Raw genomic sequence first — 27,695 nt, forward strand, 5'->3', positions numbered from 1 at the left:
TCATGCATGTAACACAATATGACCTTCAAATGACCTTCAACCCAGAAAAATGGTATTTTTCCCGCCCCTTTTTAAGCACTAAACACCGCGCTGAACAAAATGACCTTTTTTTTTCTTTTTTTTTTAGCAAATTTTTTAGCAAAATTGTCTGGCAAGGGTAGTCTGAAATTTTCTATTAATTGAATATTTAAAACGTCATTATTTTTGTCACACTTACAGCCAAAGCCAAAATGGCGCCCCTAAATTTTGGCGCCCCGGGCAAATGCCCGGGTTGTCCCCCCCCCCCCCTAGACCGGGCCCTGAACACAATGTCCATCGTCCCACGTGTTCCTCTGGGAAACTTTCATTTTTTTGCGGTCGGCCGACACAGAAAAATGAGAAATAATTCTGATAACTTTGTTCCTCGAAACTGGCGACGAAAGTGTGAAGAGGGTTCGCGGAAACGCAATCGCGCGGCCGTTTCGCCATTGGTTTCGTCCTTCAAACAAAAGATCCGCCCACCGCACCGCACCGCATCGCACCGCAGCGGTGGCAAGAACCGGAGAAAAACAAAAATAGAGCGTTAAAGGTACACGAAGCGTTTTATCACGATAATATTGATTTTTCCACCGATCCGTTACAACATAGTGATCCGGCGCGGCGGTAAAAGTGGGGACTCACTCTCACTGTTCGCCGGCTAAGGTGGCTTCGGCTGTCCCGTCGTTTTTAAAACGCTCGACACCGCTAGTTCGTTTCTCCTCGTTTGCGAAGCTTGCCAGACAGAGTAACAGCCGATCGGTGGCGGTGAAAAGGGAGCGATCGGGGAAACACGTGTGCGAAGGGCTCCGAGATGACAGCCGTGATCGAAACCATGGAGAATTCCTTCAGGAATCTGACCTGCAACGAGGCCTACGTGCCCTCCGCCGTCGAACACATAGAAAGTAAGTCGTTCTCGTCTTTTTACTTTCACCTCGGCGATACTTACGCATTAAAATCGTGAAATTCGCTCGGGCTTCGCTGCAGGACCTTCAACGAAATAAATGTTTACCGCAACGGTTGCGACAATCGAAACGATCCACCAACATTCCCGAAATCCGTTCGTCTTTCGTTTCAAATCTCGGTTGAAAATTCAATATCTTGGAATTTCTGTTCACCACGTGAAATTTTCAACGAATTTTACCTAACTCTTTCTCATTATATGTGGAATAGTACACTCGACTGCGAATAAATAAATTTATTTTCTTCCTTGACATACGTTTAATAAGTTGAAAATAACGTGACAGTATTTTTAGATCCTTCAACTGTTTTTGTTTTAATTGTTTAATTGAAAGAAAAAGTTAAATTAAATTCACTTCTAGTTTCTACACAGTTCCTTTGTTCTTCTCGAGCTTCGATCGTTGCTACGGTAGCCTATTGCACAATTCTACACGACGAACCATATGAACATTTACAGATTTTCTCTTACAAGGCAAGGACCCCAATTATCCGACTTCGATTTTGATAATCTTTTGTGAGACGATGGTATATGGATCCCTAATGATGTCTGCGAAATATTGGGTGTAGTTACTCGATAGTTTTAAAGATATGAACGATTGAACTTTCACGCAATCTGCTTACACGGCTAATCTTACAAGGTATGAAAGTTTAATTGTTTATATCTTCAAAACTATTGAGTAAGTACACCTGATATTTTGCAGACGTCATCAGGGATTCATACAGTGGGTGTACAAAGTATTCGTACACCTTTTAAAAACTAATAGCTTTTTTATAATTGCACCAAACGACCTGATTGTTTAGAATCAATTAGAAGCATTGGTTTACGAAATGATGTGCAAAAAAGATTTTTCAGAAATTATAATTTACAAGGTTACATGCAAAAATAAAGAAGGGACTTTCTAAAACTTTTTCATTAGAGCCACCCGTTAAAGAAAATTTAAAATATATGTTTTGTAGATCTATAGTAGTTACACACATGCTGAAAATTTCATCAAAATCGATTATCATACACACGAGCTACAAGCGATTAAAAATTGTGAAAATCGTAGTTTTACACGACTTTTGATCAATTTCTGCTTCAAATCCACAGAATCGTACATCTTTCGATGCGCGTTATTTTTTCCTACGTCAACCGATTTAGATGAAATTTTCAGCATGTGTATAACTGACATAGATCTACACAAAACATATATTTTAAATTTTCATTAAGAGCCCAAATAAAAAAGTTTCAAAAAATGCCTTTTCTATTTTTGCCTGTAACGTTGTGCATTATAATTTTTGGAAAATCGTTTTTTTGCGTATCACTTCGTAAACCAATGCTTCTAATTGATTATAAAAAATCAGGATGTTGGGTACAATTATAAAAGAGTTATTAGTTTTTAAAAGGTGTACGAATACTTTGTACACCCACTGTATACCATCGTCTCACATAAAATTATCAAAATCGAAGTCGGACCTTGTGCGGATCTTGTGCACACAGACATAAACTGCAGAAGATGATAAAATATTGATGAATCTCTCGTAAGAAGCTGTAATTGCGCGGAGAATGTATTATAACGATTACGTGCGAGCGCGTCGGTCGACGTGGAGGTAGAAAGTACAGTGGGAAACATTCTGGGGCAGCATTCAACGGGTACCGTTTCACGAATGGTCCTTGACCAACGCGCGTTTTCCCCGCTGTCTAGCGAGGATGATGGCGCGACAAGCGAGACGTTATTATCATAGCGAAATAATGGAAAACAAATAAAATTGTTTGATGCTGGTGATTTTATCCGATCACTGATAACGGACACGTACAATCTGTCTGTCAACGACCGCTTCACGTGCTCCGATCTACGGAGCATGCGCAGTAGCGACCGCGTCGGTGAAAGTCCTTAGCCCGAGGAGTTCGTACTGTTCGACGCGAAACGCGTTAGCTTCCTCGAAAAACAATAATTGCGCAACCTGGAAGTAACAGCTCCGCGGGCGTCTAGCACTATGTTCCGGATCAGAGATCGAAGAAATTGTATACAGTAGATTCTTGTATAACGCGATGGAAAAAATTGTTTAAGATTAGTGTTTATCTATGTCTTATGTGGCAGTGAGAGTACTGTCGTCTTACGCAATGTTTTGTACATGTACTGTAGTATTTTTAGAGGTTTTGCAATCTACATTCGCAATCTTGCAAGGCAAATCCAATTTTTGCAAATCAATTTCAACCTTTTACGAATGTTTTGTAAGGAAACAAATTTTTTTAAATCAACTAAAATGCATATTACTGGTTTTGCACTCCAGATTCCCACCCTTCTGCAAGTTAAATACACCCTTCCGCAAATCAATTTCAACCTTTTAATGATAAAGTGTTTTTAAGTATATTTTTGTAAAAAAATATCAAATTAAATGCAAATTACAAGTTTTACAGTCGAAATTCACCCCTCTCTGCAAATCAAATAAACCCTTATGCGAATCAATTTCAACCTTTTAAAAAGACTGTACTTGTAAGTATGTTTATGTGAGAAAATATCAAATCAAATGCAAATTACAGGACTTGCACTTCAAATTCACCCCTTTGTGCAAGTTAAATACACCCTTTCGCAAATCAATTTCAACCTTTTACGAATGACGTATTTTTATGTACGGTTTTGTAAGGAAACAAATTTTTTTAAATCAACTAAAATGCATATTACTGGTTTTGCACTCCAGATTTCCACCCTTCTGCAAGTTAAATACACCCTTCCGCAAATCAATTTCAACCTTTTAATAATAAAGTATTTTTAAGTATATTTTCGTAAAAAAATATCAAATTAAATGCAAATTACAAGTTTTACAGTCGAAATTCACCCCTCTCTGCAAATCAAATAAACCCGTATGCGAATCAATTTCAACCTTTTAAAAAGACAGTACTTGTAAGTATGTTTATGTAAGAAAATATCAAATCAAATGCAAATTACAGGACTTGCACTTCAAATTCACCCCTTTGTGCAAGTTAAATACACCCTTTCGCAAATCAATTTCAACCTTTTACGAATGACGTATTTTTATGTACGGTTTTGTAAAGAAACAATTTTTTTTAAATCAAATAAAATGCATATTACTGGTTTTGCACTCCAGATTCCCACTCTTCTGCAAGTTAAATACACCCTTCCGCAAATCAATTTCAACCTTTTAATAATAAAGTGTTTTTAAGTATATTTTTGTAAAAAAATATCAAATTAAATGCAAATTACAAGTTTTACAGTCGAAATTCACCCCTCTCTGCAAATCAAATAAACCCTTATGCGAATCAATTTCAACCTTTTAAAAAGACTGTACTTGTAAGTATGTTTATGTGAGAAAATATCAAATCAAATGCAAATTACAGGACTTGCACTTCAAATTCACCCCTTTGTGCAAGTTAAATACACCCTTTCGCAAATCAATTTCAACCTTTTACGAATGACGTATTCTTATGTACGGTTTTGTAAAGAAACAATTTTTTTTAAATCAAATAAAATGCATATTACTGGTTTTGCACTCCAGATTCCCACTCTTCTGCAAGTTAAATACACCCTTCCGCAAATCAATTTCAACCTTTTAATAATAAAGTGTTTTTAAGTATATTTTTGTAAAAAAATATCAAATTAAATGCAAATTACAAGTTTTACAGTCGAAATTCACCCCTCTCTGCAAATCAAATAAACCCTTATGCGAATCAATTTCAACCTTTTAAAAAGACAGTACTTGTAAGTATGTTTATGTGAGAAAATATCAAATCAAATGCAAATTACAGGACTTGCACTTCAAATTCACCCCTTTGTGCAAGTTAAATACACCCTTTTGCAAATCAATTTCAATCTTTTACAAATAAAGTATTTTTAAGTATGTTTATGTAAAAAAATATCAAATCAAATGCAAATTACAGGTTTTGCACTCCAAATTCACCCTTTGCAAATCAATTTCAATCTTTTACAAATAAAGTATTTTTAAGTATGTTTATGTAAGAAAATATCAAATCAAACGCTAATTACTGGACTTGCACTTCAAGTTCACCCTTTTCTACAGGTTAAATACACCCTTTGGAAATCAATTTCAATCTTTTACAAATACAGTATTTTTAAGTATGTTTTCGTAAAAAAATATCAAATCAAATGCAAATTACAGGTTTTGCACTCCAAATTCACCCTTTGCAAATCAATTTCACGGCGCAATAATTACTACACATTTAAGTATTGTATGAGGCATTAAAATCCTACACAGTCGAATTGCTTCTGAAGAATGGTGACTCCTCGGCACCAGGATAAATTGCCATGCTATGATACACACAAAACAGTTTGAATATTATTAAATTCGTTTATATTCTATAAATTGTAGATAGCTCAACTGTTGTACTTGAAAAAAGTGTACGATATAAAAAAGATTGCATAGAATAAGAACTAAAAAAAAGGATTACAAGAAATGCTTTGATTTGCGGATGAACCCTTAGCACTCGAGGGGTGACTCAGAAGCACCACAAAATACATGCTGTACCATAATTTACAATATTGTTTACATTGTTAAATATGCTGGTATCTAATCACTAAACATAGAACCTGATAATTTTCAAATTAAAATAACTCGGCTGCAAAGGGTTGAAATTGAAGTTGAAATTGGAAAGCTGAAATGGAAAAATTGAAGTTGAAATTTTAGTGGAAATTGAAAAGTTGAAATTGATGAGTTGAAATTATAGTTGAAATTGAATATTTGATGTCGAAATTGAAGTTGAAATAGATATTGAAGAGTTGAAATTGAAATTGAAGTTGAAATGGAAAAATTGATGTTGAAATGGTAACATTGTTGTTTAGTTGAAATAGAAATTGAAATGGAAAAATTGTAGTTGAAATTGAAGTTGAAATTGTAGGTGAAATTGAAGAGTTGAAGTTGAAATGGATACTGAAGAGTTGAAATTGAAGTTGAAATTGCAAAATTGAAGTTGAAATCGTAATTAAAATTGCAGTTGAAATGGAGGAGTTGAAATTGAAATTGAAATCGTAATTGAAATTACAGTTGAAATGGAGGAGTTGAAATTGAAATTGAAGTTGAAATGGAAAAATTGTAGTTGAAATTGAAGTTGAAATTGCAGTTCAAATTGAAGACTTGAAGTTGAAATTGTAGTTGAAATTGAAGTTCAAATTGTAGTTAAAATTGAAGACTTGAAGTTGAAATTGAAGTTGAAATTGCAGTTCAAATTGAAGACTTGAAATTGAAATTGTAGTTAAAATTGAAGTTCAAATTGTAGTTAAAATTGAAGACTTGAAGTTGAAATTGAAGTTGAAATGGCAATTCAAGAGTTGAAATTGAAAAATTGAAGTTGAAATGGAAAAATTAATGTTGAAATTGAAGTTGAAATTGTAGTTAAAATGGAAGACTTGAAGTTGAAATGGAAATTGAAGAGTTGAAATTTAAAAATTGAAGTTGAAATGGGAAAATTGAAGTTGTAATTGAAGTTGAAATTGAAGAGTTGAAATTGAAGTAGAAGCAAAACCACTAACTCGAACAAATAATACCAATGCTAGTACTGCTAGATTATGGCTATATAAAACCACACTGTTTACGGTCTTAAAGACGTCTTGTTAGGACGTAAGACCTTCAAACTTGGAATAAACGTAAAATGGACGTCTCTATGACGTCGTGTGTTATCTGGGGTTGGTCAATAATAATTACTACTGGGAAATATTCTGTTGGTTATTCGCGCGCAAACTGAAAATCGAAATTCGACGTAATTTTTCGACGCGGTCCCCAATTAAACAGAGCCCTTGAAACTTTTAAAATGGCCCCGTGTATTTGCATGAAGGATAGGCTCGCGAAGATGGTAGCCGGGGCTTCCACTTCGGAAAGAAAATAAAAACGCCGCCATAGAATAAATGAATATGATAGGGCGGCGTCGCCGGCAGATTTAAATTGCCGAATTAAACTCTTCCTCGTTTTGTCGAACGGCCACCACGATATTTTTGCAACAGTGTAACACGTCTCCCCCCACCCCGATCCTCGCGGGACAGAATCAATTCGCGGCAATGAATTTTTAACGAGGGTGAATTTTGTCCTCGGGGAAAAGTTGGACAAGGCAATCTTCTTTTGCAACGTGAACGAAGCGCCTCTCGGTAATGCAACTGCGCCGCGCCGGGGACGCGAATGCATTGAATAACTTATCGAGCGAATTTTTTGTTGCGCCTTTTCCGATCCTGTCGCGCGGCAGATGTCCGCGACGGCGCGGCGCGGCGCGGCGGCTGAACGAATTCTTTGCGCGAGCACTTTTTAACAAAGTCGACTTTGCTTGTCGCGCGACGCCGCGTTCATCTTCCTCTTGTCGCTGAATTTATGCGGCAGCTCCGACGACATTTTCGGAATTAAACGAGCAAAGAAATTTGCGAAATTATAGCTTTACTTCTGCTCGGTTTATGCTAAAGAAATTATCGCGTGATTGATCAAAATTGGAAACCGTGGGACAATGTGAACACGTGTAGAGACAAATTAGTTAACTAAATTTGCCTCTTTCTAACATGATAAGAAACAAATTGTTTAAGATCTTAACCCTTAGCAATCGTGGGGTAACTCAGAGTCACCACTAAAAATGTAACACAAAAAGTGTACATTATTAAATTTGTTTCTAATGAACAATTACTAAACATCTCAGTGTATTGTATAAGGTATGATACAATTATAATAAGTCTTATATAGAAAAAAATTCATTCTCTAAATTACTAAACATTTAAGTATTGTATAAGGTATTATACAATTATAATAAATGTTATAATTTCATATCCATTAAATGAAAAAATCAACGGAATTACTCTAGGTCAGAAGAAATGTGTAATTTTCAAGTTAGAATAGCTCCGACTGCAAATTCTAATTCCCAGCCCCATTTAAAAGGAGAAGGTTGTTGTATATTTTGTTGCACCGCGTTCTTGTAATAACTGAATTTCACCATCCACGTGATGCAAGCATCCTGCCAAAGAAACGATTTCGTAACGTGAATAGTGGACCTTGCAGTTAAAATCATCCCCGGCATATCATTTGCAATTTGATGGACAATGACGTTTTTTTTTTTGAAATTTTCGATCCTTTCGTAGACTTTACAATTTAGTAATAGAGAAGACAAGGTTGTAGTTAAAAGTTACCGTAATGATTCATGGATTTACGTGTTCAGTAGATCGACTCAGATCAGAAACAAACGATTTCTACATTGAATGAAGCGGTAATTTTCATTTGTTCATTCTCATCAAAAACAAGCTTGACGATACGTATTGCTAATCTGAATGTCAATCATCGAATCTACAGTAATATTCGGACGCTTTTAAAATGCGACTTGGAGATTTTTAGAGAAAAATATTTTTGAAATTTTTTATATGAAGTGTCTATAAATAAAATCGCATATATTGTGCAAGTCAAGTGTGAAAACACCATCGGCAGCTGCAATCTCTAGCTAATATTTATGAAATAGAGAGCAGTTACGTTCACACTCGATTTTTTTTTCTTTGCAATCAACCATCCGTATCGACGCGACGCTTCCGCAATTTACTTCGCTCGGTAGGTACATGCTTCTGCGAACGATAGCCAGAATTCAAATAAACAATACAGACAAGACAAATGTTATTCTAATGCTGTTTGAAATCACGTTGTTATCTCGATCTCGTGTTTGAATTTGAATGCGCGATCAAGTCACTGCACTAGCCAATCATTATTATCTACTGAACCTTCGCAACAAAATTTTTCACGTTAAGTTTTGGTCATCCATCAAACGAATCTCTTTTTCTTTCACACTTAAGTGGACTATTGTTGAAGCTAATTAGACAGCGGATTATATGTAACGTGGAGTGGAGTAAGTGTTCCCTAGTTCTTGCAAAGATGGACTTTAAACTGATGTATTTTCAGTCTGGTATGTAAAAACTTAACGCTTGTGGTATCAAACTCCTGCGACAGTTATTACTAGACTGCGGATCTTTATGCGTTTACAGGAACATTGAGTAGATGAAATTCAAAATTGTTGAAAAGTTTTGAAGATGTTAATACATGATTTCACCCCCATCAAAATCATCAAGGGAAGAACTAACGTTTAATTCAGTATCTATTTTTTGCAATCGATGCAGACAATTTTTATTTTTCATAAAGATCCGCAGTCTAGTTATCACTGATGAATTAGTATTATGTAGAGGATTCTAATTTTGCTTGAAAATTGTCATTTTGATAGGATATTGTACAAGGTGTCACAAAATTATATGTCGTGGACACCATAGCGCGATTCTACACCCCCGATTTATTCGAAAATGACGCAAGAAACCCCCCGCAAAATTGACCTTGAACGTATTGTCTAAATTTGCAATATAGGCCCACATAAAAAAGTTAAAAATTCAACTTTTAGTATTTTTTCAACAATTCCGATCAATAATTGCAATTTTTAAAAAAAAATTTCTTTTCACATCCTTTAGTAAACTAATTGCTCTAGCTTCCCAAAAACGTTCAAATCGTATAGTACAATATTAAAGAAGTTATCGTCTTCTTTATAGCGGTCTTGAACTTTCGTCCGCTACTGTATTTCTGTGAAAAATGCATAAAATCCGCAGCCTACTGTCATTGCGTTTATTTTTTCCAGGTTTGGGTTCGTTTGGGATAGGATTGTTGACTTCGGGTGTAGTGCTGTCTACTTTGACACTATACTTCGCCGTGGACGCTTGCCACAATGTCTTCTACCAAAAGGAATCGAGGTTTTACAAAACCAGTAGCATCATGATCCTGTTGGTGTATCCTGTCGCCAGTGTCTGCTGTCTAACAGCGACAGGAATACCGAGGTATGCCACAAGTTTCTAATAAAATGAATTTTAGTATTTTTTAGTACAAACCTTTCGACACAAAGAATCGAATAGACGAGATAACTTTCGATGACAGTAATTCGGGTTAATCCATCGATATTGAAACTAAGACTTGTCGATCCCACGATCGATCTAGGTCGTTCGGTAATTTTTTAATGGATCACAGCAAATAATATCTCAAGGCTGTAAAACGTAGAATTTTCTTACACGTGTAACGTCCATGATGAATCATGAAAGTAAATATTTTATCGATCGTTTCGCGTGGCACGTGTCTGCCATAAACATGTTCAAATTTATAGTCTTCCCGTCAGCTATAACATTATGAAATCAAACATTGCATTTCAACATTGAAAAAATCAAAATGATTTTTATTTTTCGTCGAGAAAAGCTTTTTACCGAAATTTTATGTGCAGAAGTTTGTAGATGTTTAATTTAAAATACTGTTTTCAACTTTTGTTCGAAACATTTTCTCCTCCGATTACCGGAAACCCTTGAAAAATTGTGGTGAAAAAATTATTTTTGCGTGTAACATTCTGTTAAAACGATGTGATTTATTATTTTGGAAGTTTTTGATAAGTGAATACATATCTTAATGCTCATTTTAATTTTTTATTTTTACTTAAATTGGTTATAAATCTTGAATCTCTGAAAATCTGGGACTAATTCATTTTGCACTATGGTCACAAACCTTTTATCGAATGTAATGATACCAGAAATAGCACCGGATATCACAGAAACAAGTACGGCAAGAAAACTTGCAGAATGATTGATTACGTTCAAATATTAATACCTATACTAATTTGAAAATTTAAAAAATACGTTTTGTAGATCTGTTTCAATTAAACATATCCTGAAAATTTCATCGAAATCGGTTGACGTTGTAATTAGGTACAAACTTGTGAATACGGCAGAGATTGCAGTTTTTCACGATTTGCGACCTATACCAGCAGTAAATCTAAGAATTCTTACATCTTCCAATGTCTGTCATTTTTCCCCGCATCAACCGATTTCGATGAAACTTTCGCAATGCATATAACCCACACAGATCTACAAAACATATTTTTCAAAATTTCAATATAGGCCCGCATAAAAAAGTTGTAAAATGCAACATTTACTATTTCCTCTACAATTCCGGTAAAATGCAATTTTTGACAAAATTTCTTCTCACATCCTGTAGTAAACTAATTGCTCTAGCTTTCCAAAAAGAAAGTTCAAATCGCATAGTCGAATATTTGAAAAGTTACGGTGTTTTTAAGAGTGTCCGAATATTAGTGGGAGTCACTGTATACAGGGTGTCCCAAAATTCGTGAAAATGCCGAAAGGGGGTGGTTCCTGAGACCATTTCAAGCAACATTTTCCTTTGCAAAAATGTTATCCGCGGCTTTGTTTAGGAGTTATTAACGAAAAACACGGACCAATCAGAGCGCGACCTAGACATGAGTTGCCACAGTCGGCCAATAGACAGTTGGCGCGCAGGGCCGACTTTGCCAACTCGCGTCTAGGTCGCGCTCTGATTGGTCCGTGTTTTTCGTTAATAACTCCTAAACAAAGCCGCGGATAACATTTTTGCAAAGGAAAATGTTGCTTGAAATGGTCTCAGGAACCACACCCTTTCGGGATTTTCACGAATTTTGGGACACCCTGTATAAATTCGCGAGCCTAATCAAATTCGACACGAGCAGAGTGTCGACGAGAACATTGTTGCGGACCACAGGGCGACCGATCGGCAAAGTGGTGGTAATTGACGAGGATTCGAGATGACGGAACAAATTCCGAAACTCGCGTCGGCGAAACGAGACCTGCCTACAGAGATTAATTTTGTAGAGCGAAGGTTCACATGCAACAACCCCGGGTAATACAAAAAGTCGATAAGGCGTGTCCGGGCTGAACACGGGAGGTAACGAAGCGTTGGCAATGAAGTAAACCAGAAAATCCACTTAAGGGGCCTCGAGAAAAAGCGGAAACGCGATCGAATGACGCGCGGGGCCCCGAGACAAAGGGACGGACGGGGTCCGTTGAGACAGTTTTTAACGATCTCGAAAACAGCCGAAGAAACTTGGGGTCCTGCGGCCCTTAATGATCTTGATTTCCCGAGATAGCCGGTGGTTCTTTGGCCCGTGTCACACCTGCACACCTTCTTGTGGAAAATTCGATCGGTTCCGCCGATAAACTCGAAGGGGCGGCGGTATACTGACAGGGAAATTCCATCGCTGTTAGAACCCATTAATATTTTCGACGTGTCCCATCGTCGGCCGTTCCCGATCTAAATATTCTGGACGCGCAACTAGAGAACTGGCCTCACCTGGAGCAACTCCGTTTTACAGCTTCCGTGCATACAAATACGGCCGAAGATGCACAGACAACGATTGGTCAATCCTTCGCACACCGAGCTATTTTAACTGGAAAATTAAACATTTCAGTAATAATACAGGGTGTTTACCTACAGGTGGGAGAAAATTTAAGGGGTGGTTCTCGACGATAATATAAGACGAAAATGAAGAACAGAAAAATTGCGATTTCGGCTTCGTTATTTAGTTATTAACAATTAAAAATCCGCCTAAAATGGTGCAACACTTCTAACAAAAGTATACGTTGCGTACGTCAGACAGGCGCGCGACAGTCTCGTATCAAGTGACAAAAATATAAAAAAAAAGAAAACAAATATAGAAAAGTACCGCCCTCTCCGATTTTGAGGAAATTTAAATATGTTATGCAGCAACACATTCTGAACAGCTTTTTCCTTTTCCAATATAGGGTGGTGCCTTTTAGTTTTCGAGATATTTGCAAAAAACTATCGCGAATACTGTACTGAATTTTTCGTATTCCTGAACGCTCCGCTGCAACGTAGACTGTTTCGGTGCGGCGTTTGTTTACATTTTGACGCTGTAGAGATAAGAGAGAAAACAGGGGGGGGCGGAAAGGGCCAGCCTGACACCACACACACCCACCCAGTGCTTAACACGCACCCACAAGGCGTAATTAGCATTATTCGGAAGCATAAAGCTGCGCATGTAGCCATTTTCATAAAGCTGCGACACCTACAGGCTGCCGAATATCGCAAATTACGCCTTGTAAACGAAAAAATAGGACTTTTGAGGGCGATAGCGTCCTAGATTGATGTGTTATCTAGCGTGTTTGACTGTTGCAAATCCCATTTTACCACGTTTTTATTAGCTCGCTTTCTTGTCTATTTTTTAAACTAACTCCCCGATGAGCTAGGGACTTGAAATTTTAAACATAGCCCAGAACTGGATAACAATCCAATATTTAAAAACAAATTTTTTAAAAAAGCTTATGCGACTAGGAGATATAAACTATTGAATTTAACCGTCACACCTCTCCGCGCGACGCTCGGTAGTACGTGATCGCGTTCAGCGATCCCCACTCCGCGCGCCAGCGCTCCCTACTCCACTACGCGTTCCCAATCTGACTAATCTGATTAAAAATTCACGATCACACATTTTCAGGACGTTTTAACACTTTACTTACCGGAAGCCTATCAATAGGATTTTCGATAATTGTGCTGTACCAAAAGGAAGCATAGAAATTTGCTTTTACATTGCAATCTTAAATGAAACAGTTAGTTCACAATGAAAATTGCTGTTGCTATTGAAGGTTCCATTAAAAAGTGTTGAGCCATGTACCATAGATTCTTCAAAATTATGCAATAATTATGCAGTAGTCGGTAATGTGTTAAAAACGTGGTATTTTTTCAAATTTATTTTTATTTATTTGTATTATAATTATCGAGGAACGAGAAGGCGCATTCCGAACCCTTGCAAACATGAACAAACGATTAAGGACAATTTCTACCGACACAAACAAAAAAACATTGTAACAATTGTACTTATACAGTCCGGGAAATTTAGAAATCCCGCGTATTTTTTTTTCATCAAGCCTCGAATAGCGGCGTAGGCAACCTCGCGTACACAATCACAGGACAATTAACCGGCGACTAAAATTGCCGGTTTCTTTAGGTCATCACGGCACACAAAACCGTGCGTGCGCGTCCTTATGGATACCATTAATACGCGGGCAACAGTCCCGACGCGGACGTTCCGGGACTTTTTAACTGATGAGAACACAAAACGGACATTATGCAATTTGGACTGCTCGGTGTGTGTAATCAACCTCTGAAGATTACAATTCTGGGAGGCACGAAATGGTCGCCGAGCAGCCTCATGCGCGCAATCATCGTGCAATCAACTCCTCGAGATTAAAATCCCCCGGATTTTTCGGGTCATCAAGCGCCAGGAGAGAATGGTCACCGCGCGAATTTACTTACGGAATCATCCCGTGTAATCTGTCTTTGGGAATCAACATTCAGGGACCGGATTCGGGAAACCTGATCGTCAACAAATGATTTGGATTTCCTAATTAAACATTTAAACGGATCTTTTATCTAGCGCTTTTGACTACTGAACAACTTATCGAGTAATGAGAAGGCGCACCCTGTACCCTTGAAATCCTGGAAACGAGACTGCGCCCTTAAATTTGAAAAATAGAAGATATAAGAATGATAATTAAAATTTCGGAAACATAGGATATTTTGGTGAAATTTGATTTAGATCAGATTTGATCCTTGTGCAAGAACAGAGTGTTTTTTTTTCTAAATTTTCTGCGGCATTCATATTCCTCTTGTACTATTTTTCAGGACCCAGTTGCTGTCGGAGGCGGTCACGCAAATTTTCCTAATGACGTCATTGTACCGGCTCTATCTGTTGCTGGTCTACATCGGCCGTAAAAGAGTGACGACGTCGCCGCCATTAAGACTGAGGGTTGGCCCCTGTTGCTGCTGGCCCTGCCTGCCCTTTCCGGAACTCGAAATGACCGACGCCAATTTGTCCTGGCTCAGGCTCCTAGTCCTACAGCTTCCTATTATTCAGGTTGTTTCTTCTTTTCCGCTGACTTCACCCTCTCAACCTCCAAGTCGAGCCGTTGCCTCCACTAACAATAAGACTTTTCGCTCATTAACTCCCTGAAGACTTTCACGGGAAACAGCAGTTTGTGTGTTCTTCTCCCGAAATTTCTCTTAACCCTCGTACGCTCCTGACGGCGCAACCGTTCTTCTTTATTCACCCACAACCAACTTTCTTCAACTCTTTGTACTCCGACCTTTTGTTCCCAACAACTACCTGCGATTTGAAACGTACTTTGAAAGATAGTTTGTCTGCTCGATTGGTAATCGTTAGACAGCGGATTTTATGCATTTATGAGAAAAATGAGTAGGTTCGATTTTAGACAGTATGAAATAATTAGAAGAATTCAGAAATACTTTTTTTTACAGATTTTGCACTCCGAACTCACCCTTTCGCAAGTCAAATACACGTTTGTAACTTGTGTACTTTTGCAAATCGATTTTACCCATTAAGAATATTTAATGTTAATTATTGTATGTATGTTGAGATTAAATTATACAGGGTGAGTCCGAAGAAAGACAACACTTAAATATCTCCGTCACTTTTCGTTGTACAAAAAAACTTCTTAAGACAAAGTTATATTGTTTGAAGGGCCATATGTAACAGTGTAAGGGAAAAAATGTTCGAGGTGATTTTTTTACGAGATTTCAAGGTCATCGATACATTTTTAAATGGAATGTGGTATTTTTTAATACATCAATCGATGCAACTGGACATTCGTTATAAAAATGTACTAACCTAGGTATGTCGAAAAGTTAGTAGTTCACGAGATATTTCAATTTGAATAACTCTAAAACACCATTACTGTCGTACTAATTGTAAGACGTTACACTAGTAAGTAAACACTAACATCAATTTCAATTTCAATGTCAATTTTTCAATTTCAACTTCAATTATTCAATTTCAATTCGTTAATTTCAACTCTTCAATTTCAACGTCAATTTTTCTATTTCAACTTCAATTTCAATATCAACCCTTCAACTTCAACTCTTCAATTTTTCCATTTCAACTTCAATTTTTCAATTTCACTACGTTAATTTAAACTCTTCAATTTCAACGTCAATTTTTCAATTTCAACTTCAAGTTTTCAATTTTTCAATTTCAACTCTTCAATTTCAATCTCAACCCTTCAACTTCAACTCTTCAATTTCAAGTTTTCCATTTCAACGTCAATTTTTCAATTTCAACTTCACTTTTTCAATTTGTTAATTTCAAATCTTCAATTTCATTTTCAACGTCAATTTTTCAATTTCAATATTAATTTTTCCATTTCAACGTCAATTTTTCAATTTCAACTTCAGTTTTTCAATTTCAATTCGTTAATTTCAAATCTTCAATTGCATATTCAACGTCAATTTTTCAATTTCAACTTCAGTTATTCAATTTCAATTCGTTAATTTCAACTCTTCAATTTCAATTTCAACGTCAATTTTTCCATTTCAACTTTCATTTCAACTTCAATTTTAACTCTCCCACTTCAACTTCAATTTCTACTCTTCCATTTCAACTTCAATTTTTCAATTTCATTTCGTTAATTTCAACGTCGATTTTTCAATTTCAATTCGTTAATTTAACCTCTTCAATTCAATTTCAATATTAATTTTTCCATTTCAACGTCGATTTTTCAATTTCAATTCGTTAATTTAACCTCTTCAATTCAATTTCAATATTAATTTTTCCATTTCAACTTCAATTTCAATATCAACTCTTCAACTTCATTTTCAATTTCAATTTTTTCCATTTCAACTTTAATTTGAACTTCAATTTTAATTCTCCCATTTCAACTTCAATTTTTCAATTTCAACTTCAGTTTTTCAATTTCAATTCGTTAATTTCAAATCTTCAATTGCATATTCAACGTCAATTTTTCAATTTCAACTTCAGTTATTCAATTTTAATTCGTTAATTTCAACTCTTCAATTTCAATTTCAACGTCAATTTTTCCATTTCAACTTTCATTTCAACTTCAATTTTAACTCTCCCACTTCAACTTCAATTTCTACTCTTCCATTTCAACTTGAATTTTTCAATTTCATTTCGTTAATTTCAACGTCGATTTTTCAATTTCAATTCGTTAATTTAACCCCTTCAATTCAATTTCAATATTAATTTTTCCATTTCAACGTCGATTTTTCAATTTCAATTCGTTAATTTAACCTCTTCAATTCAATTTCAATATTAATTTTTCCATTTCAACTTCAATTTCAATATCAACTCTTCAACTTCATTTTCAATTTCAATTTTTTCCATTTCAACTTTAATTTGAACTTCAATTTTAATTCTCCCATTTCAACTTCAATTTTTCAATTTCAACTTCAGTTTTTCAATTTCAATTCGTTAATTTCAAATCTTCAATTTCATATTCAACGTCAATTTTTCAATTTCAACTTCAGTTATTCAATTTCAATTCGTTAATTTCAACTCTTCAATTTCAATTTCAACGTCAATTTTTCCATTTCAACTTTCATTTCAACTTTCATTTCAACTTCAATTTTAACTCTCCCACTTCAACTTCAATTTCTACTCTTCCATTTCAACTTCAATTTTTCAATTTCATTTCGTTAATTTCAACGTCGATTTTTCAATTTCAATTCGTTAATTTAACCTCTTCAATTCAATTTCAATATTAATTTTTCCATTTCAACGTCGACTTTTCAATTTCAATTCGTTAATTTAACCTCTTCAATTCAATTTCAATATTAATTTTTCCATTTCAACTTCAATTTCAATATCAACTCTTCAACTTCATTTTCAATTTCAATTTTTTCCATTTCAACTTTAATTTGAACTTCAATTTTAATTCTCCCATTTCAACTTCAATTTTTCAATTTCACTTCGTTAATTTAAACTTGACTTGACTCCACCAAACTTTAACACGAGATATTTCAATTTAAATAACTCTAAAACACCATTACTATCGTTTATAACAAGGTCATAACATGACCTTGAAACGACCTTGATCTTCGAAAATTAAACTTTTACCTTCAGATCAAATAATGCTAAAATATAATTCCACGAACAAAATAGAATCGGTCGAATCAAAATGAATATGATTGTTCGAGAACGATGTTGAAAACGGTTGAAATTCTTTTCAGACACTGATCTACTGCATATTCCTGTTCATGTCGATCGAGGAGCCTAGCCTGATGACGGAATACGGCGTTTGGTTGCAGCCGTTCTGTGTCACCAGCATACTTCTCGGAATATATGGGCTGACCATTACCGTGAAGAGTCTGCAGGAAGTTGCTCCAGGTAAAAATCGTGTATGCTTAATTAAGAGGAAGGATCTGACTGCATAATCAGGTCCTGATATCTGCGAGCCGCCGCGTCGAGACCCGCGCGCCGCCGCCGTACCAAATTATTCAAAACACGCGACCGCAAAGCAATTTTCTGCGTTTCCCTTCGCCGCCGTGCCGCGAGTCCGTTCCCCATCGATCCTCCATTATCGATCCTTTGAACACGATTGAAATCATTGCGAGATTTATCGAACTCTTTCTCAACATCATTTCAATTGCGGGGAATGATCGAAATCACCTGTAACCCTCGTGCGCACTCCGGTTATTCATGTCTTCATCATGCGAGCAGGCTTTTGCGTGACAGGAGAACGTTTATGAAAATTTATAAAATTCGAATTCGATATGAGAAATGTAATTTATACAATTTTCACTATTCAATACGAGAAATATGCAACTGAAGACTGGAATTAAAAAAGGCTGCAAGTGCAAACATGGAAATTTTGAGGGAAATTCATGTAAACTATTCATTTTGGAGACACGCGAAGAAATTACGATTTGTAGTTGATGAAACTTGAAAACGATATATCGCTGCTTCGGAAGTATAATGACGCTACTGTAAAATTTTCGGGTCCCATGGAAATTCACCGACAACATTTCATTAATTTTTTATTAATTAATTAATTAATTCAAGAACACTCCGTCTCATATTTCGTTTTTCCACCGATTTTCGTTCAATCCACATTCATTAATTAATGGGACCCAAAATTTTGTGAAATTGACTTTATTATGTTGACGGGCTCAAAAATGCATTTACTACTTCACGGGTGTACAAATAGAAGAAATAATGTATAATATTCAAATGTTCTCGGCGCAACGGTTCGATCAGTTTATAGGAAAAAAGCAAAATTTGCACGTTAGTTTGGAACTTTCAACGTTTCGATCTTAATTCAGATCATTTTCAAGAAAGTAGAAAAACTGCGTCTGAAAAATATATTTTCACAATGTAACAACCAGAAACTTTAAAATATCTGCGTAACCAGAATGTAAAAATGTAACAAGATACTGCAATAATTTACTTACATTGCTTTATAAAGATTGTAAACATGAAAACAGCATGTGCTAAGACAATTTCAATTCCGTGTTTATAATCTTTATAAAGCAATGTAAGTAAATTATTGCAGTATCTTGTTACATTTTTACATTCTGGTTACGCAGATATTTTAAAGTTTCTGGTTTTTACATTGTGAAAATATATTTTTCAGACGCAGTATTTCTGCTTTCTTGAAAATGATCTGAATTAAGATCGAAACGTTGAAAGTTCCAAACTAACGTGCAAATTTTGCTTTTTTCCTATAAACTGATCGAACCGTTGCGCCGAGAACATTTGAATATTATACATTTCACTACCTTGCGATCGATATTTCAAACAGCATTTAGAAAAAATAATATTGCAGCCTTATTCTTCAGACCTTTAACTACAACGAACAACAAACATTTTATGCCATACGCAAAAATTTAGAAATCGAATTTTTTCCACTTTTTCCGGCGCGGCGTTGTGGCGAGCGTACAAATTCGATTCCGTTGGTTAAACATTCCGGGGAACATGATTCCGAGGCGGAGAAAGTAAGAACAGAGTACCGGGGAACCGAACGCCTAGCGATTATCCCAGAGGACCACACAAGTAACGCGGGACAGGAAGCAATTTCCATGGTCGTGGAAAGCCCCCATTGTCCCTCGCCCCCATAGTGTTAATGGATATATACGTTTCTGACCTGCGGTCATTTTCACAGAGGCGAAACTGCACCGCAGAGCCGCGGTATCCCAGATGGTGCTGCTGTTCTCGAAGCTGCAGGCGTTCATTGTGAAGAGTTTGCCGCAAACGGGCCTGTTTCCATGCAATCCGCCAATTACGCCGCAGATCTACGCGAATGGTAATCCTTCCCGTTTCTTTCCGTGACTCGAAGAAAAGAATAACAATCATAATGATAATAATAATAATAATAATAACAGGCGACGAGTCGCGAACTTTCTTTTCAGTCTTCGCACGCCTTTTCGTATTTTAATAAGACCCATTGTCAACCGCTCGCGCGTAATACTCGGCCGAGATCCATTGATCAACCTGTGGTTTAGCTCACGAAGATTCTTTTCAATTCTTCTTCTTCTTCTTCTTCTTCTTCCTCGCCGAGGTTCGATTTCAAAGCGATCTCGCTTTCCGCCACGAACACCGACATTCCTTTTCGCTAGCAAAAACTCTCATTGTCAGTGTAGCTCTACACTTTAACTTTCAATGACGCCGGACTTCTAGTCATTTGAAATTTGCCAAGGTCGAAATCTCGAATCTCGAATATTCAAATTAAGATTCTGTTTTTTCATTGTTAACGTCTCCAAGGCTCGACAGCTTTACTGTGATTTTTGTTTCTGTCTTTTTTGGTTATTCTATTTTCACGAAACCTGCTTTTCGTAACTAACAGACGCTATAGTGGTATAGCGCATGTAAAAAGTAATGGTTATACCTGTTAGTTGGACCCCCCACGAGCTGAGTAGAGAAACCAAGATGTTTGCAATGCAATAAAGAAACATTTGACCTCGAAATTCAAGTTGCAAAATATGAAAGACGAGCTTATTTGTTGTTATACATAAGTAGACCGCTGATATTTATGCAAAAACAAAATTGTCTGTATCGATTGCAAGGAATAGAAACCAAACAGAATGTTATTTCTTCCCTGAATTATTTTAATAGATGAGAAATCGTATATTGACATGTTCAGTTTTTAAAATTTTCCTACAATTTTCAATTTCATCTACTCAATTTTGCTATAAATGCATAAAGATGCATGCAAAATAAAAATTGTCTGTATCGATTGCAAGGAATAGAAACCAAACAGAATGTTATTTCTTCCCTCAATAATTTTGATAGGTGAGACATCATATGTTGATATCTTTAATTTTTTCAATTTTCCTACAATTTTCAATTTCATCTACTCAATTTTTCTATAAATGCATAAAGATGCATGCAAAATAAAAATTGTCTGTATCGATTGCAAGGAATAGAAACCAAACAGAAAGCTATTTCTTCCCTCAATTATTTTAATAGATAAGACATCGTATATTGACATGTTCAGTTTTTAAAATTTTCCTAAAATTTTCAATTTCATTTACTCAGTTTTACTATAAATGCATAAAGATGCATGCAAAATAAAAATTATCTGTGTCGATTACAAGGAATAGAGACCAAACAGAATGTTATTTCTTCCCTGAATTATTTTAATAGATGAGAAATCGTATATTGACATCTTCAGTTTTTAAAATTTTCCTACAATTTTCAATTTCATCTACTCAGTTTTGCTATAAATGCATAAAGATGCATGCAAAATCAAAATTGCCTGTATCGATTGCAAGGAATAGAAACCAAACAGAATGTTATTTCTTCCCTCATTTATTTTAATAGATGAGACATCGTATATTGACATCTTCAGTTTTTAAAATTTTCCTACAATTTTCAATTTCATCTACTCAGTTTTGCTATAAATGCATAAAGATGCATGCAAAATCAAAATTGTCTGTATCGATTGCAAGGAATAGAAATCAAACAGAATGTTATTTCTTCCCTCAATAATTTTGATATCGATATTGATATCGATATTTGAAATCGTATATTAACACCTTCAGTTTTTTAAATTTTCCTACAATTTTCAATTTCATCTAAGGTGGAGTGGTGTAAGTGCGCCCTAGTTTTTGCAAAGTTGGACTTTAAGCTGATGTATTTTCGGTCTGGTATGTAAAAACTTGGTATCAAAATCTTGCCACAGTTATTACTGATGAATTAGTATTATGTAGGATTCCACTTTTCCTTGAAAATTATCATTCTGAATATTGGATATCGTACAAAGTGTCAACTGTGACGCACTTGTCCCGAAAATGGGGCAAGTCCGTCTCTGAGAGTTAAAAATGCTTTCAAACCTTGTTCCAAGTGGTACGGGGCAAGAAAAGAATTATTATCAAGCCTGCTACAAAATCCTTTTTATTGCATTAAATATATTGTTTAGTTTTATAGTTACCCATACAGCACGGACTTACCCCACCGTGATAGTACGCACTTGCCCCGTGTAGTAATATTTACGGGGCAAGTGCATCTTAGTCTTTTTCAATAAATTTAGACTCAATAAATTTTAAAAAATACAATAGAAACGGTTTATTTAATGTAAACCTGCATCAATATTTGTTGTACTTACTTATCATAACAACACAGAGAATATATTAATAACTTGTAAACTATTGCACGTTCAGGGTAACCTCAAAGTTGTACGTGAACCTCGCACGTGACTGGCATTGGTTGATTTAAACTAGGAAAACACCTTTATTCTTGGGCGACATCTATGTAGAATAGTTCATACTAACTTATACTACATTAATAAATACAAGCTGGAGAAATTTAGTTCCTATTATAATAAAAATATACCAATTCACGGACTTGCCCCGTAGACGGACTTACCCCACTGCACCTTACTGGATTTAAACACAGCACTTTAGATTAGCGATTGCGGTCTTTTCTTCATGTATTGTAATATTAATTGTACTCGTCCTTCCATAAATTCGCGAGCCTTTATTAAAGGCTAGAGAAATTTCGTTCGTATTATAATAAAAATAACCAATTCACGGACTTGCCCCGTAGACGGACTTACCCCACTCCACCTTACTGGATTTAAACACAGCACTTTACATTGGCGATAGCGGTCTTTTCTTCATGTATTGTAATATTAATTGTACTCGTCCATCCATAAATTCGCGAGCCTTTATTAAAGGCTAGAGAAATTTCGTTCGTATTATAATAAAAATAACCAATTCACGGACTTGCCCCGTAGACGGACTTACCCCACTCCACCTTACTGGATTTAAACACAGCACTTTAGATTGGCGATAGCGGTCTTTTCTTCATGTATTGTAATATTAATTGTACTCGTCCATCCATAAATTCGCGAGACTTTATTAAAGGCTAGAGAAATTTCGTTCGTATTTTAATAAAAATAACCAATTCACGGACTTGCCCCGTAGACGGACTTACCCCACTCCACCTTACTGGATTTAAACACAGCACTTTAGATTGGCGATAGCGGTCATTTGTTCATGTATTGTAATATTAATTGTACTCGTCCATCCATAAATTCGCGAGACTTTATTAAAGGCTAGAGAAATTTAGTTCCTATTATAATAAAAATAACCAATTCACGGACTTGCCCCGTAGACGGACTTACCCCACTCCACCTTACTGGATTTAAACACAGCACTTTAGATTGGCGATAGCGGTCTTTTCTTCATGTATTGTAATATTAATTGTACTCGTCCATCCATAAATTCGCGAGACTTTATTAAAGGCTAGAGAAATTTCGTTCGTATTTTAATAAAAATAACCAATTCACGGACTTGCCCCGTAGACGGACTTACCCCACTCCACCTTACTGTATTTAAACACAGCACTTTAGATTGGCGATAGCGGTCATTTGTTCATGTATTGTAATATTAATTGTACTCGTCCATCCATAAATTCGCGAGCCTTTATTAAAGGCTAGAGAAATTTCGTTCGTATTATAATAAAAATAACCAATTCACGGACTTGCCCCGTAGACGGACTTACCCCACTCCACCTTACTGGATTTAAACACAGCACTTTAGATTGGCGATAGCGGTCATTTGTTCATGTATTGTAATATTAATTGTACTCGTCCATCCATAAATTCGCGAGCCTTTATTAAAGGCTAGAGAAATTTCGTTCGTATTATAATAAAAATAACCAATTCACGGACTTGCCCCGTAGACGGACTTACCCCACTCCACCTTACTGGATTTAAACACAGCACTTTAGATTGGCGATAGCGGTCTTTTCTTCATGTATTGTAATATTAATTGTACTCGTCCATCCATAAATTCGCGAGACTTTATTAAAGGCTAGAGAAATTTCGTTCGTATTATAATAAAAATAACCAATTCACGGACTTGCCCCGCAGACGGACTTACCCCACTCCACCTTATTAGATGAAACTAGAGCCCCTTGAAATTTTCTAGCCGAACTGATCCCTTCAAATGTTGACCGGTTGACCCAGCCGTATGTATTATGTTCACGTTCCAATTTGAAATTCCGTGCACTTGTGAACCGAGTCTAGCACGTGAAACATCAGGCTCGCCCTATAACATTTCCATACGAGCTGAGATAAAGCGAACAAGAACTGTTACTTTCTCCCGAACGATTTCAGTAACCTACAATGCCCTGATGTTAATCGAGATGCTGTTGCTCTGCTACGTTGCGAGGTACGTTTATTACGTGGACCTGGAAAGGGAGGAGAACACGTCCACCGAGGCGACAGATCGGCCCAGAGACAAGACTACGGAACAAGCGGGCGCAACGAATAACAACGAGGCCAGCAAGCAACCATCGTCGGTCACCGCTACGGATTTCGCTTCTAAGTTCGCCGTCGCGTCCAGTGTCCAATTAACAATCGCTCAGAACAACGAGAATCAGATTTAAGACCGAGAGATCAACGAATATCGATCTTCGAGGATCGAGCCGATTCCTAAAGGACGGTGCTGGAAATGGGCGAGTTTTCGCAGTAAACAATCACTTTTACAACATTCCACCACATCCTTAGGCTCGTCGAGATAGATCCGGAAATGTTGTTGTACAGGGTGGTCATTTTATCCGAAGACATTGAAATATCTCGAGAACCATGCATCGGATAAAAACAAGCGAACCACCTCTTGGGGGTGTGGCTGGGGGAAGATAAAAAACTTAAGCGGGAACCCCCATTTTTCATTGCAGATTTGGATTCTCCAGAAAAAAATACGCAAATTTGACCTAGGAGTTTTTGCATTTTGGTTCACATTTTGGTTTACGTGGCGCTGTAATGGACAGAAATCAAAAATGGGTAAGAAATCGTTTAAAATTTGGGATATCTCGAGAAATACACATCAGAGCAGAAAAATAAAAGTAGACGTATTTGATATTTTTAAGAATGCTATTCAATAACACCATAATTGACCCCCCCCTCCTCCACCCCCACCTCCTGAGGGTGGGAGAGAAAATTATTTCAATATCTTCAATGGGAAACCCTTTTGTATAGCAAATCTTGGTTCTTCAAAAATTGATTTGATATTATTGGTGTAATTTCTTTCACAGATGTCGCTGCAATCGAAAGCAGTTGGAAACATTCATTGGTTTGTTTATCAATCCTTGGATCATTGGATGTCCCCCTTCGCGACGAACAACTTTCATTACCCACTTGTTTTGATCCAATGCATAGTTCTCGAGATATTTCAATGTCTTCAGATAAAATGACCACCCTGTATTATACATTGACTCCCATTAATATTCGGACGCTCTAAAAAACGCGATAATCTTTTTAAATATTGGTCTATACGATTCAAACTTTTTTCGGAAGCTAGAGCACTTAGTTCACTACAGGATGTGAAAAGAAATTTTTTCGAAAATTGCAATTGGTCGGAATTGTAGAGAAAATACTAAAAGATCCATTTCACAACTTTTTCATGTGGGCCTATATTGAAAATTTAAAAAATACGTTTCGTAGATCTGTTTCAATTAAACATATCCTGGCAATTTTGTCAAAATCGGTCGACGTTGCAACGAGCTACAAGCGTTTACGTAAAAATTGCAGATTTTCACGATTTTCGGCCTATATAACAGCATTAAATCTAAGAATTCTTACATCTTTCAATGACTGTCATTTTTCCCCGCATCAACCGATCTCGATGAAACTTTCGCAATGCATATAACCCACACAGATCTACAAAACATATTTTTCAAAATTTCAATATAGGCCCGCATAAAAAGGTTGTAAAATGCAACATTTAGTATTTCCTCTACAATTCCGGTCAAATGCAATTTTTGACAAAATTTCTTCTCACATCCTGTAGTAAACTAATTGCTCTAGCTTTCCAAAAAAAAGTTCAAATCGCATAGTCGAATATTTGAAAAGTTACGGTGTTTTTAAGAGTGTCCGAATATTAGTGGGAGTCACTGTATGTAGTTATGCTAGAGTGACACGAAATAATTGATGACAGGCGTATCACTCGAGAATTCACCTATTTTGTAAGCCAGTCTCTTTACTCGAGAGATACGATTTATTAATATGTACATATTTTACGTGTCGAGGAAAGTTTGGAAGAGTGAACGCAGTTGCATTTTGTAGTTGTATACTATCTCCCGACAGCTTGTAACTTGTAAGGACTGATTAGGGAATCGTGGGGGACTTTGTTACCGTGCTTGTTACAAGTATCCAAGCGCGCTTCCATTACGCGTGTTATCTACATAGTTATTCGTAAGTGTGTATGCGTGCGTGTGTGTGTGTGTGTGTTATTGTAGAAATACTTCATACAATTAAGTGACTTATTTGATCGTATTCGGATTTGTCGACGCAAACTGTATATGGTTTCTACAGCTATCAGTAACTGTCGTCGAATTAATATGATTAATAACACTGTCCAACAGCCAAAAAGTATTTCGATTCCCACTATGCGATTCTTGTAGAGTTTTCCGCGCTGATTCCGAATCTGGTTTTAATTTTTTTCCTATACGTCCAGTTTTTGAGAAAATGGAGATTAAAAAAAAAGACATATTTTTCAACTTTAAACAAATATTGCGATGTTATTATAAAAGATATTGAATTGTTCTTTACAGCAAAAGATTCTGTAGACTTTCCCGAATACAGTGATATCCAATATGAATACATTATGATTGTTTAAACATGTTTAAACAATGATTAAAGACGGAGATGCACCACTTTTGCACCAATTTTTGCGGATATTTTCGAATTTATCTCAAAAAATAAGGGTCCAGCGAAAAATTGAACTATACCACGCGAAAGAGCAGACTTTCATCTTGAGAAACCCCCGTGTGAACTTTGCATGGTCGACGTTTTTTTCGAACCAGAAAGCAAAATATCTTCGCGCGACATGAGTTTCCGCCAGTGGCGCTCGGGACGGGATACGGCGCAGCGACGGGATACGGAGCGGCGAACGACCGTTCTGGTGGTGAGCGCCACTGGTGACAACTCATGTCGGGCGAAGATATTTTGCTTTCTAGTTCGAAGAAAACGTCGACCATGCAAACTTCACAGGGGGTTTCTCAAGATAAAAGTCTGCTCTTTCGCGTGGTATAGTTCAATTTTTCGCTGGACCCTTATTTTTTGAGATAAATTCGAAAATATCCGCAAAAATTGGTGCAAAAGTGGTGCATCTCCGTCTTTAATCATTGTTTAAACATGTTTAAACAATCATAATGTATTAATATTGGATATCACTGTATTCGGGAAAGTCTACAGAATCTTTTGCTGTAAAGAACAATTCAATATCTTTTATAATAACATCGCAATGTATGTTTAAAGTTGAAAAATATGTCTTTTTTTTAAACTCTATTTTCTCAAAAACTGGACGTATAGGAAAAAAATTAAAACCAGATTCGAAATCTCTACAAGAATCGCATAGTGGGAATCGAAATACTTTTAAAAAGTTGAAATTTGTTGGACAGTGTAACTAGTAGACTGCGGACCTTTATGCAAAATAAAAACACCCCTCTAGTTTTGTTATAATTTTAGTGTCATTTTCTACCTTATTGTAATCTATTGTAATCTACCAGTTTGAGCTTTTTGCCACCACCTCGAATGGTGCTATAGGAACGTTTGAAGAGAGCAGATGATTCTTTCCGGAATTTACACGGTTCCTTATGGGAAAAAAGCGGCATATTTCATTTTCTCCAT

The 27,695-nt window shown here is 36.3% G+C and overlaps 1 protein-coding gene across 1 annotated transcript; it reads left to right on the forward strand.

Annotated features, from left to right (window-relative positions):
• The first annotated feature begins 432 nt into the window (after window positions 1-432).
• Window positions 433-26,838, forward strand: LOC143218316 (organic solute transporter subunit alpha). The gene is made up of 6 exons (XM_076443444.1): window positions 433-920; window positions 9,560-9,755; window positions 14,431-14,662; window positions 17,791-17,947; window positions 19,722-19,862; window positions 24,180-26,838. The coding sequence occupies exons 1-6, from the start codon at window positions 830-832 to the stop codon at window positions 24,449-24,451; spliced, it is 1,089 nt and encodes a 362-aa protein (XP_076299559.1). The 5' UTR covers window positions 433-829; the 3' UTR covers window positions 24,452-26,838.
• The last annotated feature ends 857 nt before the right edge of the window (window positions 26,839-27,695 follow it).

This window comes from Lasioglossum baleicum, chromosome 19 (genome assembly GCF_051020765.1).
Source record: "Lasioglossum baleicum chromosome 19, iyLasBale1, whole genome shotgun sequence".
Taxonomy (NCBI): Eukaryota; Metazoa; Arthropoda; class Insecta; order Hymenoptera; family Halictidae; genus Lasioglossum; species Lasioglossum baleicum.

Excerpts from the sequence above, each read along its gene's own strand:
- LOC143218316 (XM_076443444.1), top strand. The coding sequence starts at position 830 with ATGACAGCCGTGATCGAAACCATGGAGAATTCCTTCAGGAATCTGACC. Across the intron at positions 921-9,559 it reads CGCCGTCGAACACATAGAAA|GTTTGGGTTCGTTTGGGATA; the intron begins GTAAGTCGTTCT and ends TATTTTTTCCAG. Across the intron at positions 14,663-17,790 it reads TACAGCTTCCTATTATTCAG|ACACTGATCTACTGCATATT; the intron begins GTTGTTTCTTCT and ends AATTCTTTTCAG.